The sequence below is a fragment of the Vanacampus margaritifer genome, chromosome 11 (genome assembly GCF_051991255.1).
Source record: "Vanacampus margaritifer isolate UIUO_Vmar chromosome 11, RoL_Vmar_1.0, whole genome shotgun sequence".
Lineage (NCBI taxonomy): Eukaryota > Metazoa > Chordata > Actinopteri > Syngnathiformes > Syngnathidae > Vanacampus > Vanacampus margaritifer.
The window spans coordinates 21,071,888-21,087,497 of NC_135442.1; the positions used below are offsets into that span (position 1 = coordinate 21,071,888).

A 15,610-nucleotide genomic window follows, 5' to 3' on the forward strand; every position below is an offset into this window, starting at 1 on the left:
ATCGCTCCTAATTGGCACTAAAAGTTCCTTTGCCAAGAGTTTTCTCTCAGGATCAGTTGGCAAAATAGCTGAGCTAAGTTTTTAGTACGTACAGTAACAACTCCCAAACTGATACAAGACTTAATGGACCATCCTGCCATTCCCACAGTGCGTGTGCATGTCAGCTAGCTACATGGGAAGTATTTATCATTACAAACGAGTGCAATGGATTAGAACCACTCCTTTTGTAAAACAATTTGATGTTTGTGGAGAAAAATAGAGGTACAGTATTATTTAAATATGATGGCATTGCCTATAACACTCCGGAGGAGAGACAATGATATCATGATAATGTGTGTGCGTGTGTGTATCTTCTTCTAAGCGGTCCTTCCTGATGATGATGATGATGATGATAATGATGATGATGATGGTCTTGGAAGCAGAAAAAAAACCATTGGACAATGTAACTGCAGGACTGCTGGACAACTCAGGGCAGCAGCTCCCCCTGCGGGCTGTACACGTGAAATGCAAGTTGAGCATTTTTCACATTAAGTGACTTTGGTTATATGTCTTCACGTTGCACCATCATTGGAAGACAGTCATTTATTTTATTATGTTATCTTTTTGTAGGTCATCATATTCCAAAAGTACACCAATCAGAGCAACGTGCCCACTGAAGCCAAGTATTCCCTTTGGACGAATATGCAGCCGTGTGTGGCTTTGAAGCCTTCATTAATGAGAAACATGTGGTGGGACAGGTACAGTATCTTGTCAAATCCGCTTACCTGAGCCGTCTCTCTGTTCAAAGGGTTAAAACTCCTCGTTGCCCTCTTCCGCAGTAACACGGTGTTGAAGGGGGACAGGAGCCTCTCTAAGTCGACGTAGAGAAAGACTCATCTAGGTTTCTAACTGCCTTAATGTTATACCGACAGTCCAGTCTTTATTCAGATCAGCGCTACGGACAAAGACCTTATTTGAGTACCCAAATTGCAAAAAAAACAAAAACAAGGCACTAAACTGAACATGATATTTTTACAGCAGCTTTATTTAATGGGCTTGAGCTTTTGTAATTGACCTAGATAAGTTTAGCTATCTTTATAAAGACGGTTTGGACTTGTTACTAATTGCTGGTGAACTTAAATACACTATGGGGTCGTTTTTATGACAGTGATCATTTCTATTTATATTCATTCACTAAATGGTTTAAGTGGAAAACTTAATAAGAATGACAAAAATAGCTTTAAATTTAAGACAGAAAATTTAATAGCAAAAGCAATAGCCCAAAAGTTGCAATAGCCAAAAAGTAATACAAAATGAAAATAGGCAAAAAGAAAAAGAATGAAAATTTAATAAACCAAATATTGCTTTCAAGTTTGGTTTGGTGTGGTTTATTGAACATATAAATGCAATAAGAAAAGTAAAAGAAAGAAAGTAAAAGTTAAAAAGGAAAATAATTATTAGTAAAGTTAGAATGTACATGTTCAAAGGGAGTAAGAAGAAGTACAAGAATTTATCTAGTTTATTATAAACCTAATGATGACCACATTTCATTGATGTTTATATACATTTGGCTAATAGTTTGTAATTTGGTCGCATTTTGTTAATGTAATGGCTTAAATTTTAATTAAAAAATGCACGTGGGAGTAGTGGTTAGCATGTCACACAGTCAGGAGATCGACCATATCTCTATGAAGAGTTGGTTTTCTGATGATATTGAATTTTCCTCCCATATTCCAAAAATGTGCATGTTAAGTAGAAGTGTGAATGGTTGGTTATTTTAAAAATATAATCAGCTGAGACTGCATTTCCCCGCCACCCAAATGAGGATAAGCAGCATAAATAATGGATAAATAATGGATAAATAATGGATTGATTATTTGAACAACAAAAACAGCTCACGCTTTTTTGCTCTTTCTTAACCCCGCATCCTTTATTGTCATACACATGCTGGAATAGGTACAAATGGTAAAGCTTTTTTCTTATTTCACCCAACTTTTGGTGTTATTTTTCTTCACTGCTCATGTTTGCGTATTGAGACTGGTCCTTCTTTTAAAATGTTAAAGAACCCCCCCCCCCCCCCCCCCCCCCCAAAAAAAAAAGAACAGCGCAGTTTATCCATTTATCTTTTGTGAGGTATGCTGGCATTTTACGTGATAATCTAGCTACAGAAAAAATATGAGAAAAAGGCAAACGAGCGAAACACACAAACATCACACATGTTTTAATCTTTTTCACGAACATATTCTCTGTTTAAGACTTTATATGAACAGAACAGAATAGATAGTCAAAACAGTCAGCAATAGGCAGTAATTCAGAATTCAGTCGCTTGTCTGATCTTTTCCATGCATGTCTTTGTCAGGTGAAGGAGAAAGAGGAGGCCCGTAAGCAGTACAAGCAGGCTGTAGAGAAGGGCCATGGAGCTTACCTCATGGACCAGGACGCCCCAGTAAGCAAGCCACACATGCGCACACAAGTCGTCAATAGAACTGATGTCAGATGCAGTGCGGCCTCTAACCCTTGCTTGCAGGACATTTTCACCATCAGCGTGGGCAACCTGCCAGCAGGAGCCAGCGTGCTCATTAAAGTGACCTTTGTGTCCGAGCTCATCGTCAAGGACGGGAGTGTTTTCTTTGCCCTGCCTGGTAGTGTTGCACCGTGGCAGGAAAGGGCAGCGCTCAACCAGACTACGCAGGTGAGACCGACCTGGCTAGGATTCAAAGAGAAACTACAAGGCATTTTTATTATAATTTTAGGAACAATAAAGTATAAAGAAATTCACATTCAGGCAAGCGCTCATGTTTTTGTGCTTTCAACAGGTGATCGTGGATAAAGTGTGTGTAACGGATGACGCCGCAAATACAAGGTTTGCTTGAAAGTAAATATTCCACAATCATCACAAAACTGGAAATCACTTTTTGTTTTTAATTTTTCTCAATGCATCCACACCAAACATTTAAAAACAAAAAAGTATGCTTTCATTCGGTTGTGATTTTTATTTATTTATTTATTTAACCTTTATTTATCCAGGTTAGGCAGTTTATAACAGATTCTCATCTGCAATGCTACTAAGGCTGCAGTGAGCATAGTATAACAAAGCACAATAAATGCAGCCAATACGAATAAGTACAAAAAATACACATCTCTGGCGTTAAACTGAAACTTTGTACCTCCAAAATACTCACTTTTCAGAAGACCCCAAAAACCTTCAACAATTAACATTACACCATCAACACTTTAAATGGTCAATAATTTGTAAAAAAATAAAATAAATAACACACACACACACACACTTGCAGACTGACCAACAATATACATAGACTAAAAAAAACAAAACATATATATATGCATAATGATTACGTTACATCTTAGCATTTGATGAATGACGGGTTCATAATAGGCTAAAAACAGGTGCTGATATTATGTACGGTACCCCTCACTAACTTTTTAAATAGTGGGACACGTATTGTTACCAGGTATCGGTATTGGGCCGATAACCAGCTTAATTTCAAGACAAGAAAAACAATTAGAAGAATAGAAAAATTCCATTAATTTCATGCAGTTTTAAGGGAAAATGCTATATTGGGATGTTTAGGTCTTTGTTTAACATTATCTGTTATTGTTTTTTTGGGGAGGGTGCGAATTTTATGTATCAAAAGTGTTAGTGTTAGTCAATACTTTCTATTTGTATCGGTGATTACTCAAGAGTTGGCCACCCATACTGGTATCTGACTGACAAATACGAACATCCCTATTTTTAAACATTGCGAAAATGTAAGTGCATAATTTAGAATTGAGGGAAAAAATTAAGAAAATGTAAGAGGCCATATTGCCCTATTTCAGTGGTCATATTTTGTGAATAATATATGCTGTAAGTGATTTAAGTGGCATTAAAATGACGTTTTAAAATCTTAAACATGCAGATAACTTGCTTCGCTCCGATGTTGTTTGATTCGCCATTGTGCTGTGTGATCAGGTTTGGTCAGGACTGACCTGCTGCGACCCTTTGAGGATAAGCGGTTCAGATAATGGCTGGCTGGATGGATGACTTGTATGAAGCTCTCAGCAGCTGGTCGAGCGGTGTCAAGTGGCTGCGCTGTCAGGAAAGCTTGTGTGTAATCTGACAATACAACACAACAAAATCTAATGAAAAAATAAACAAACCATCATTTAAGGCTACTACAAGTCATTGCCATGCCATTACATAACTTGAGGATACATGGCTGAAAAGTGAACACACAGTCTTAAAGCCCCCAATTATTTTATAATCTTATGATCATTCAGGTCAAATATTGTTTCCATTTTGTGATTATGGAAATCCGCATACCATACAAACAACAATATCCCTGTTCACAAGCACTGAACTTGCATTACTGTACCGCTAATACAAATATATACATGCAACAATACAGATTTACTCTCCAACATCTAGGATTAGCCACATGTATTAAAAAAATACAGTTTTAAACATGTATCCACAGACATAAACAATGACACAGACTTGAAAGGTCAACTGTACTTATGTAAAGCATACTTTAAAAGGATGACAAAATCCCACAGTTGAAAAAGATAGACGACATCCACCGAAACTCTACTGAACATATGAAATGGTGAGGTTCATTAGATGACAGCAAGGAATGAAGATTCGTCAATACGTAGTTTAAAAATACCATGTGCGCAGGTTTGACCAGCAGATGGAGCATTATTGCAGTGTGGCAAATGCCTCGAGGCAATTGATCTTTCACAAACCACGCCCAAATGGCCAAGGTCTGTCAAACTCTTATCCGCTCCATTGAAATTCATTGAAAATTCCATTCACAAAATTTTTGTCAGCTTCAATAAAAAACAAACCAAACAAAGTTCCAACAAGCAACAAGCAAAATAGTGAAGCGATGTACCCATAGATTGTGTAAATTGGACATGAGGAACCTGTTTTGGCATGTAACTGTGCATCAGAAAAATCTGGCTGATACAATATGCACTTATTAAGTGTGTGTGCTAATAAAGTCATCGGTCCCCTCAGAGAGTTCAGCCTGGACATGTCCATTGAGATGCCGTATGAGATCAGCAGCGTGCAATACATTACGCACTAAGTCAAGATGAAGGTTGGTCACATTATTACTTTCATGTATTATTATTGCATCGTCACAAACTACTTTTTGAACACGCTGCTTCTTTAAAATTGTGCAGTATTTGTTTTTGTACTTTTCAGGACAGTTTTCATATTTTAGTTCACATAAAAATGTGTGATCAGTAGTCTGCCTTTCAACATCACACATTATCACGATGCCGTGACAGTGCTTATAATTTTGCTCTCTCTGATCACGATATTAATACATTTAATACACCCTGAGTGTTATCCCGCAGAGGACCGACTACAAGGCGGTAGTGAGTGTGATGCCAGGGCAGGTCATGGCTCCAGAAGGATTCCAGCTGTCAATCACTCTGTCGGAGGTACATCTGCCTCGGATGTGGGTGGAGGAACACCCTGACAAGGACAGCCAGGTCTGACAGTTTGGTGTCTGTCTTTCAGCCTTCATCTGCAGCTTCACTCCAAGAATTGTTTTTTTTAATGACCTGATTGTCGATCCCACAGGCCTGCATGTTAGTTTTCTACCCTAATTTTGACATCAAGGGCACTTCTGGATCCGATGAAGTTGTCATTTTGCTGGACACGTCTGAGTCCATGCGGGGAAAGCCTTTACTCTCGGCCCAGAGGATTGCCCAGCATGTCATCAGAAAACTGAAGGGTGACCTTAAAATCAACATGATCTTGTTTAGCACAGGTCAGTACCGCATTTGTTTTAATTTTTTTGTGACTGATCCCTTAGCGCTGGTCAGTCTGTCAAGCTTTTGAAAAAACTAAACAATTCCATAGTCTGCTCTCTAGAGAGAAAAACATATCAAACAGCGTAAATTTAACACAAAAGCAATTTAACATTGAAAACACATCAAATAATATAATACAATTTCAGATGAAAGCTAGAATAGCATGCAGATAAAGGAGCAAAAAATCAACCACAGCATGGTGTATGATATAGACAATGGTATTTACGAATTAGGGATGTTCGATACCACTTGTTTTGAGACCGATAATGATACTCAAATCTTCAGTACTCACCGATACCGATATCAAGTGCCGATACATTAGTACTTAGGATACATAGAATAAAAAAATTGAAAAAAACAATGACAGATTTTTTTTAAAGACCTATGTATCCCAATTATTGCACATTTCCTTAAAATTGCTTGAAATTAATGGCAATTATATTCTTTCAATTTGCTCATAAAAGTCATTTTGCAAAGAGCACACAAAATGAATTTAAAAAAATAGATTAATAAAATGAAACAAATAATCCAGTGGCCAAGAAAAAAAGTTCCAATTAAAATATGTGGTTGTTAAACAGTAGGGCTGCAACTATCAAATATTTTAGTATACATATACATCGCAGAGGAGAAGTGTGTTACTGTATCATTGGTCATGCGTTCACTAAGCCAAGTCAGCTAGTTCGTCCATTTTGTTGGGCACAGAGCATACTAGGTCAGTCTATGGAAGCAGTGTTCGATATAATTGCTGTCCAGGTTTGACCAGTACGCCAGTGTGCTTCTCTCTGCGTTGTGTGTGTCTCTGCCAGTCAAGACTCACCCGGCATTTTTTGCTCTTTGCTATCACTGGTACCCTTCTGGGGTGGCATCACCAAAAAAAAAGCATACATTTAAATAAAAAGTTATAAAGTAAGTTTAGATGCTCATGTAGATGAGGTAGTACGGTATTTTCAGAAGTCATTTGGTTTAATTACTGATCTGAGTTTGTTTGCCTTTTGTAAGCCAGCCTGCTCGGAAACCTGAGCGGCCAGGAGCTAAGAACCATGGTGTCCACCAGTGAACTGCAAAAGACGAGGGGCACGGTAAGAGGATGTGACCCTTTGTAAAGTAACATAGGTTGTTATTTTCATGATGATGTGGTTGGTAAATGTGCTATATACAGTTTCTTCACAAGCTGACAGCGAGAGCGCTCATCAGAGACTATGAAGACGGAAGTCTGGATTCCAACGAAGCTGAGCATGAGGTATCATACAAATCTACAAACTAATAGGCCAGTCTAAGTGCTCTTTAACTGCGAAGCCACTCTCTTGTAGCTCGTGCAGAATGAGGCTTGTATCTTTCTGAAATGACCAGGGATATCCCTGATAAAGATTCAAAAACCTTTATGTACCTTTCAATATTTATGGTGGCAAACCCCTCATAGAGGCCCACAGATGCTGGCTTTTGAACTTTGTGCTAAGAAATCCAAATTCTTATTCCTAAACAGTTGGAAATGTGGACTCATCAGACTGCATCACACTTTTTCCGTTCGTGTCAATGGTAGTTTTAAAGTGCTTTATAAACAAAGTTGAGTATCGTTTAGACCATAGGTGTCAAACTCCGGTCCTCGAGGGCCGCTGTCCTGCAAGTTTTGGAGGTTTCCCTCTTCCAACACAAGCTGATTCCAATCAGTAGGATCGTTATCAGGCTTATGCAGAGCTTGCTGATGAACTGATCATATACAGTATCAGCTGTGTTGGAGAACGGAAACATCCAAAACCTGCACGACTGCGGCCCTCAAGGACCGGAGTTTGACACCTATGGTTTAGACCAGGGGTGGGCAAACTTTTTGACTTGCGGGCCACAATGGGTTTGAAGTTTTGACAGATGGGCCGGACCAGGAGCATTTGGACCTCATAGCACAGTAAAAACACACAGATAAATGTACAACCCAATTTACTTATAGTGTGCACTTAGGACTGTGTTTTTCAAATGTGCAAAATCCACATACTGTATTTAAAACAGCTTTTCCAATAGCTTCATTTTTATTGTTTTAGCTCAACTTTTGCTGTGTCTTTATGCTTTCTAAAGTGACCTTGGGTGTTCTGAAAGGTGCTGTTTTTAAATGAAATGTATTATTATTATTATTATGATTATTATAAAATAGCCCTAATCCAGGTAGTACGTTTGCCTCAATGAATATGCAAGATGCGGCATTTACATACTATTTGGCAAAGTGGGAGGAGAACTGTAAATAGATTATAATAGCACATACACTGTGATCTGTCAAACCTGGTGACTGCATCTATTATTAATAGATTTCAATTCAAGGCGTAAAGTTAAAGAATTTTTTTCCATTGGCCCACCCATTTTTAACCCGGGCCCACAGTAAGTGTGACACATGCGGTGGCATGATAGCCGCTGCTGCCTGTCACGCGCTGAGGACAAAGCGCGTACATCCAATCCGTCTCTGACCACTTTTCCATCTCCGTGGGGGACGCATAGCACACGGTGTTTGTGCAGCAGCTCAAAAAGAAGCCAAAAGCCAACGAGGAAACGCTCATAGAAGTGCTCGACGCACACCCCGGGGATGTATTCACCAATATCAACAGTCTCCTGCATGCGCGCTCCTCACCTCACCTATGACAACATGTAGAAAGACTATCTTCAGCTGTCAAAAGGATCAAAACACGCAACAGTGCCACAATGTTGACTGATAGACTGAACTCTTTGTCCCTGCTTTCTTTCAAAAAAGAATTGACCGATTCTCTGGACTATCAGGACATTATTGCTGTGTTCAACACAAAACCCTGCCGTCTCCTGCTGTAAATGTCCAAATTCAGGAAGAATTATATTTTTTGAATCAGTCATCTTGAGTTAAGCTTACTGCCATTCTCCCGTTTATTTTAATAAATTGCAAACGTTGTTATGAATGTACCCTGCGTATCTTTCTGTGCGTAAACGAGCTTATCAGTGAGACCAGTGATCATATTTTCCGGGTGTGTAGAAGTTATATAGTCTAGTATAGTCTTTGGTATGACCCGGCTGGGAATTGAACCCAGGACCTCCCAGTCTCAGGGCGGACACTCTAACCACTCGGCCACTGAGCTGAACAAAACAAACAAAAAAAAAAACAAAAAAAAAAAAAAAAAAAAAAAGTTTTTTTTTTCCAGCCTTATTGGATAAGTTCGGCGGGCTGGATTGAAACGCATAACGGGCCGTATTTGGCCCGCGGGCCGGGGTTTGCCCATGTCTGGTTTAGACCATGATGCCGTTTTTTTTTTTTTAATCTCCCAGCACTCCCAGCAATTTTCACTGAAGCAACCCTCTTCGCTCCCGGCTGTTTTACTGTATTTTGACTGATTTTGCAAAGCCCACAGAATACTGTGTTCTATTGCTATAAAAACATGGAACCTATCAAAATAAAAGATTAGAGTATCTTCTTTCATAAGGAAAAAAAGTATATTTATATCTGTTTCCATTTTGCAGCAATTAGCATTCGAATATAACTAAGTTTCATCATTATTCAAAAATCTATTTAAAACAGTGGGGAAAGAGCTTTTTGCAACATGGCTCTGGTTGATCTCGTATACTCTGCTGCCACCTGCTGGCCGTTTTTGTTTAACTACCATTGCTACAAGCATTCTCTTCAGTTCTGAGGCTGCATCAAAGCCTTCTGTAAGCTCTAGCATGAAAGAAAAAAAAACATAAATACGCCTTTGGGAGCGTTGTAATATTTAAAATAGAATGTATTGATACGTTTTTGGGGAGAAAATTTGTTAATGCAGTGCCATCTGAGGGATCGAGTGTGTTTGGATTTTCGGCCTTGCAGCTTACATGCGGAGATTTCTCCAGATTCTCAGAATCTTTTGATAGTGTATAATATTGTATGTTGTTTATTCAATTCGGTCAAAGGATTTAAAAATCATTGTATTCTGTTTTTATTTATATGTCCATACTTCATCATTTTTTAACGTCATACAATAAAATCATTATACGGTGATCGATGCACACTTGAGTGCCATTATGCTTATATCCTATCCATTATTAAGCATATTCTTTTCGTTAATTTCCCTAAGTATAGGGTCATAATTCAGTATTTTTTTCATCAAAAACCAACATGATGACAATAGTTTGTTTGGTTTTATTTATTTTATTTTTTCGCCAAATTACTCAAAAAAATGTGTTCCAAAAGGCTACATACAACAGTAAAAAAAAAAAAAATATATATATATATATTGCATTTCTGTCAAAAAAAATAAAAGTGCTAAAAAAAATGTTTTAAACAAATTGTATCTCTGTGTCCTCAGGTAAAAAAAAAAAGCCAGTTGAAGTCCTTCATCATTGACTTAAGCAAAGAGTTCTCTATCCCGTCTCAGTTCACCAGCTTTGTGGCCATTGAAGAAAGGGTTTGTTTTGTTTTTCTTAGTCATAGTTCGCAATTTAGTAAAGCTTTTGTATAAAATGATTTTCTTTTTACATGCATTCTCTATCCCCTTCGTCATCCATGCCTTATTTAGACCTTTATATTTTCTTGTGACTTGTATTAATAGACAATGTTTATTGTATAGAGAAATAATGGTAGACTGAAATGCACTGTATGCGATATTGGGATCATCATTTGAATAGACCTCAGACCAATGATGTTTTTCTAAATCCAACTTAAAGGCAGCCATGGAGCGTTGTGTTCTTAGTCTTGTTTCTGATGTGTAAGTTATTGTTGGTTTTATTTTATTTTTTATCAAAATAGTCTTTTGTGGGATATTTTGTCTACTGTATTCTTAGTCCAAGTTCTCAATTTAAAAATACTGTTGTATAAAATGTTTTTCTTTTTACATGAATTCTCTATCCCCTGTGGGATATTTTTAGTCTTTGTCTTAGCTTTGTCTACATATTTAAAAACAGTACTGAACCAGTAGAAGCCTGGTTAGTTCAGTCAGTAGATCATTAGGCTGTTAATCTCAGGGTCGTGGGTTTGAGCCCCACTTTGGCAGTAGTTTGTTTTTACATGCATTCCCTATCCCCTTCATCATCCATGCTTTATTTAGACCTTTATATTTTCTTGCATTTTTAATATGTACTTCAATGGTTAAACATTCCAATATATTGTCAATAGTGGTAGTCAAATGTTCAATTTTACTGCTTCGTAGAGCTTTGTCTACATATTTAAGAACAGTACTGAACCTGTTGAAGCCTGGTTAGCTCAGTTGGTACATCATTAGACTCTTAATCTCAGGGTAGAGGTTTCGAGGCCCCACATTGAGCGGCAGTCTGTTTTGAAGGATATTTTTTCTAGTCTTTGTCATCATTCTCAATTTAATAAAACTTTTGTATAAAATGTTTTTCTTTTTACATGGATTCTCTATCCCCTTCGTCATACATGCCTTATTTAGACCTTCATATTTTCTTGCATTTTTAATATGTACTTCAATGGTTAAACATTCTATTATGTTGTCGTGGTAGTCAAATGTTAAATTTTACTGCTTCTTAGAGCTTTGTCTACATGTTTAGAAACACTACTGAAGCAGTAGAAGCATGGTTAGCTCAGTGGGGAGAGCATTAGAATCTTAATCTCAGTGTCGTTGGTTCAACCCCACATGAGTTGGTAGTTAGTTTTGTGGGATATTTTGTCTAGTCCTTGTCATAGTTCGCAATTTAATAAAACTTTTGTATAAAATGTTTTTCTTTTTACATGCATTCTATATCCCCTTCGTCATCCATGCCTTATTTAGACCTTTATATTTTCTTGCACTTTTAATATGTACTTCAATGGTAAAACATTCCATTATGTTGTCAATGGTGGTAGTTAAATGTTCAATTTGACTGTTTCTTAGAGCTTTGTCTACATATTTAAAAACAGTACAGAATAAGTAGAAGCTTGGTTATCTCAGTCGGTAAAGCATTAGATTCTTAATCTCAGAGTCGTGGATTCGAGCCACACATTGGGCGGTTGTTTGTTTTGTGGGATAGTTTGTCTGGTCTTTGTCATAGTCCTCAATTTAATACATCTTTTGAATAAAATGTTTTTCTTTTTATATGCATTCTCTATCACCTTCGTAATCCATGCCTTATTTAGACCTTTATATTTTCTTGCATTTTTAATATGTATTTCAATGGTTAAACATTCTATTATGTGTCAATGGTGGTAGTCAAATGCTCAAATTTACTGCTTCTTAGAGCTTTGTCTACATATTTAAAAACAGTACTGAACCTGTTGAAGCCTGGTTCAGTGGGTAGAGCATTATACTCTTAACCTCAGGGTCGTGGGTTGGAGCCCCACTTTGGGCAATAGTTTATTTTTACATGCATTCTCTACCCCCGTCATCATCCATGCCTTATTTAGACCTTTATATTTTCTTGCATTTTTAATATGTACTTCAATGGTTAAACATTCTATTTTGTTGTCAATGGTAGTGGTCAAATGTTCAATTTTACTGCTTCTTAGAGCTTTGTCTACATATTTAAAAACAGTATTATACCAGTCGAAGCCTGGTTAGCTCAGTCGGTAGAGCATTATACCCTAAATCTGAGGGTAGTCGGTTCGAGCCCCACATTGGGCGATAGTTTGTTTTGTGGGATATTTTGACTAATCTTAGTCATAGCTTTGTCTATTCCAGCCATTTTTACTGAAGCAACCGCCCCCCCCCCTTTTTTTTTTTTACTGGATTTTGACTGATTTTGCAAGGCCCAAAATCCCTTTGTGTTCTTTTGCTATAAAAGCATGAAACCTACCAAAAAAAGGATTAGAGTCTCTTCTTTCATCAGGACAAAACTGTATATTTCTATTTGTTTCTGTTTTGCAGCAATTAGCATTAGAATACAGCTAAGTTTCGTCATTATTCACATTCCTGGCAAAAACAATGGCAAAAAGAGCTTGTTGCAACATGGCCCTGGCTGATCTCTTATACTCTGCTGCCACCTGCTGGCCGTTTTATGTAATAACTACCATTGCTTTAAGCAACCTCTTCAGGTCAGAAGCTGTATCAAAGCCTTCTGTATGCTCTAGCATTAAAAAAAACATTTTAAAACATGTATAATAGGGAGCACGGTCATATTTAAAAGAGAACGTATTTATAAATTTTTGGGGAACAAATGAGTTAAAGGAAGATCGATGCCTAGGATTAAAGATGTGTTTTACAATGTCAGGCTACTAATTGAATGGCAAATTCGCAACTCTGACTCTGAATCTGTAAATGTGTCTCTGTCAGCCATTAACCTCACCACATATTGAAAATACTCTACTGAAGACACCCAGAGAGGAAACAGTTGAAATAGTAAATGTGAAATTTTTGTTTTCCTGTTATTTCCTCCACCTTATATAGAACCAAATATTATGAGAATGTAATGATTTTTTAATGGATCAATATCTTGGTAAAAATATTGGAAATATAGAAACAGAAATTTTACAGATTATAGCATGAATTATTGAGGGCTCATTTGAGGGTTAATGCTGATTTCATATTGATTTTATACACTGTTTTTCTTTATATTTTTGCTGCAAGAGATAATAAAAGCAGAAAATATCAATAATATCAATAGCAATCCTTTTCTCTGTCATAATTGTTTCAGAAGTTCTGCCTGCTTTTGTGTTGTTAGTGTTCATAAATAAATGTGTTTCTGCAGCAATAAACTGTAGTTAATGCAACATATTGATAGTAGGGCTGTCAAAATTAAAGCCTGAACTCTGGAGATTAAATTATTTGAACCACACAAAAATTACCTCTGCTAACTAACTCTGCTCACCTGTGTTAGAGGCTTAGTAGAAAATATATATATATTTTTTTTTTTAAGGTGATCAATTGGGATTAATTATGCAATATTGTGTGAATAATTTGTTAAAATATGAAATTGTTTGATGGCACTAATAGTAGGTAGTAGGTAGTTAAAAAAATAAATGGTAGTTAAAAAAATTAATGAATAAAAAGGTTCATTTTATTGACCCAAATTACTTGGAGTCTTTCATTGATTACCCTCACCAAATTACTTGTGAGTGTCTCTATAATGCAGACATCAGACTCATGATCTCCGATTCCAATCATTTAACTCAGCCGATCATCTTGAAATTAAACACGGCCAAACAGCATGAGCTTTTGCTGTGTAAAGACAAAAGCACAAGACCAGCGCATGTCGTGCCACTGACTCCAATGTCCATTTAACGCCTCATCTATTACTGCAGTGACACAGACGCGCACGTTGCTGTCACTCAAAGGCAAGAAGAAGATGAACGTGAAGATTTTTCATTTTTTAAGATTTGTAATATGTGACAGATGCCAAACAGTATTGTTATTATTATTATTATTATTATTATTATTATTATCATTATTATTATTATTATTAACTATTAAGATTATCTAACTATTAGGTTGTGATATGTTCTGATAATCTCTACACATAAGTGTAACAGGAGTGTTCTTGATTGTAGTGGAACTAAAAGACCGTGCGAGTCATGAAATTTGATTGTTCAGACAGAGCCAAGATCAATGTATTTTCACAAAGTGAATGAAGTCACACACTACTATCACACATTTAAAAATACTTTATTCAAAGACTCTTTTTTTTTTACTAAAGTGCGGTTAAAATGTTAGCGACTATGCAAGATTAGGGGAATAAAATCAACATCTGTGTGCTGTGTAGTGTAACTGAAATGAACAGCACAGTGCACCAATTTCCAAACATTATCAGGCTAAGGTGTACATTTTATATTTAAAGTCTTTTTAAACATATATTTAAACATCTGACACAAATTATTTGTGTTGCTATTGAAGAGGGTCTTCTGCCCAGATTTAGTCATAACTGTTTTAATTTATTTATCTCCTCAGTAGAACTTTTATCTGTGGATGTGTCTTTGTGAGTGATGTCGCAATTTCTGCCAAGTGTCTGTAATCAATGATGTGTTTAAAATCTTATCGTCATGACTGGGATCTCATGACTGGGATATCATCAATTTCCACAACAATGTAATCAATGATGTTTTTAAAGTCTTATGGTCATGACTGGGATCTCATCAATTTCCACAACAATGGGCCATTGTCTGTGGTTGAATTGTCTGTAATCAATGATGTGTTTGTCTTATCTGATGTCCGGTGAACTCCAGGTGGACTGTTTGGAACCGCCCTTCAAAATAGTATAAAAAGGTTGTAAGTGTCTGTAATCGACACACTTGTGAGAGGATGCCACCATTGCTGGAAGCTCGCTTGTGTCCGGAATATTCTGTAAAATAAAACCTTCGAAGGAACTGTTCACCGATCTCCAGTCTGTATTCAGAAAATCAACATTCTCTCTACCCGAAAAAAAATGAACACACGGAAGACAAAGATAGTCTTCTAACACTATGTTATGTTTCGGTTCTGTGGGGTTGGGTTTTTGTTTGATTTGGGGTGTTCTTGTTTTTTGTCTGTGTGATCAGTGTTTTGTTTTGTGTTTCTTGTCTCTTTCCTTGTCTCGTCATGTGTAACCACCTTCCACCTGTGTGTCTTCCCTCCCCCGTGTGGTCAACCAATCAGTGCCCTAACCCACTTGTGTCTCGTCCAGGTGTGTCTTGTTGAGTCAATCAGTGTGGGTGTATTTAGGCCCCGTCCAGACAGAAGCAAAGCCGGCTCTGTTCCTCAAGCAAATCTTGTACACACAGAAGCATCACAAGACTTGCGTGCGGCCAAAAGAAGACGCTGAGGATGTTTAACGGCTGTAATGTATATGCCAAGTCTGGACTGGCGCAGCAGTGGCGCTGTAGCGCAGCCACAGGGAGTTAACGGAAAGCGTAGAAGAAGAATCAGCGAAAAAGACAAGCACTTTTTTAGAACTTTTATGTTGCTTACTAGGAGATGTTCCA

The 15,610-nt window shown here is 37.2% G+C and overlaps 1 protein-coding gene across 5 annotated transcripts; it reads left to right on the top strand.

Annotated features, from left to right (window-relative positions):
* Positions 1-609: 609 nt before the first annotated feature.
* LOC144060867 (protein mono-ADP-ribosyltransferase PARP4-like) lies at positions 610-11,057 on the top strand. 5 transcript variants are annotated; one of them, XR_013296025.1, is made up of 11 exons: positions 610-737; positions 2,339-2,425; positions 2,507-2,671; positions 2,796-2,842; positions 3,953-4,087; positions 5,000-5,081; positions 5,344-5,481; positions 5,573-5,762; positions 6,809-6,884; positions 6,965-7,045; positions 10,092-11,057. XR_013296025.1 is itself a non-coding variant. In XM_077580771.1 (5 exons), exons 2-5 carry the CDS (start codon positions 2,408-2,410, stop codon positions 3,966-3,968), a joined length of 246 nt encoding a protein of 81 aa, XP_077436897.1. In that variant the 5' UTR covers positions 610-737; positions 2,339-2,407; the 3' UTR covers positions 3,969-4,101. The 5 variants fall into 5 exon arrangements, 1 of the variants encoding a protein (XP_077436897.1); XR_013296026.1 differs by lacking the exon at positions 10,092-11,057 and adding an exon at positions 8,287-8,351; XR_013296028.1 differs by lacking the exons at positions 610-737; positions 2,339-2,425; positions 2,507-2,671; positions 2,796-2,842; positions 3,953-4,087 and adding exons at positions 4,365-4,586; positions 4,658-4,743.
* The last annotated feature ends 4,553 nt before the right edge of the window (positions 11,058-15,610 follow it).

Bases quoted from the DNA above. Each gene is read 5' to 3' on its own strand.
- LOC144060867 (XM_077580771.1), top strand. The intron at 2,672-2,795 runs GTGAGACCGACC...TGCTTTCAACAG, and splicing joins CGCTCAACCAGACTACGCAG to GTGATCGTGGATAAAGTGTG.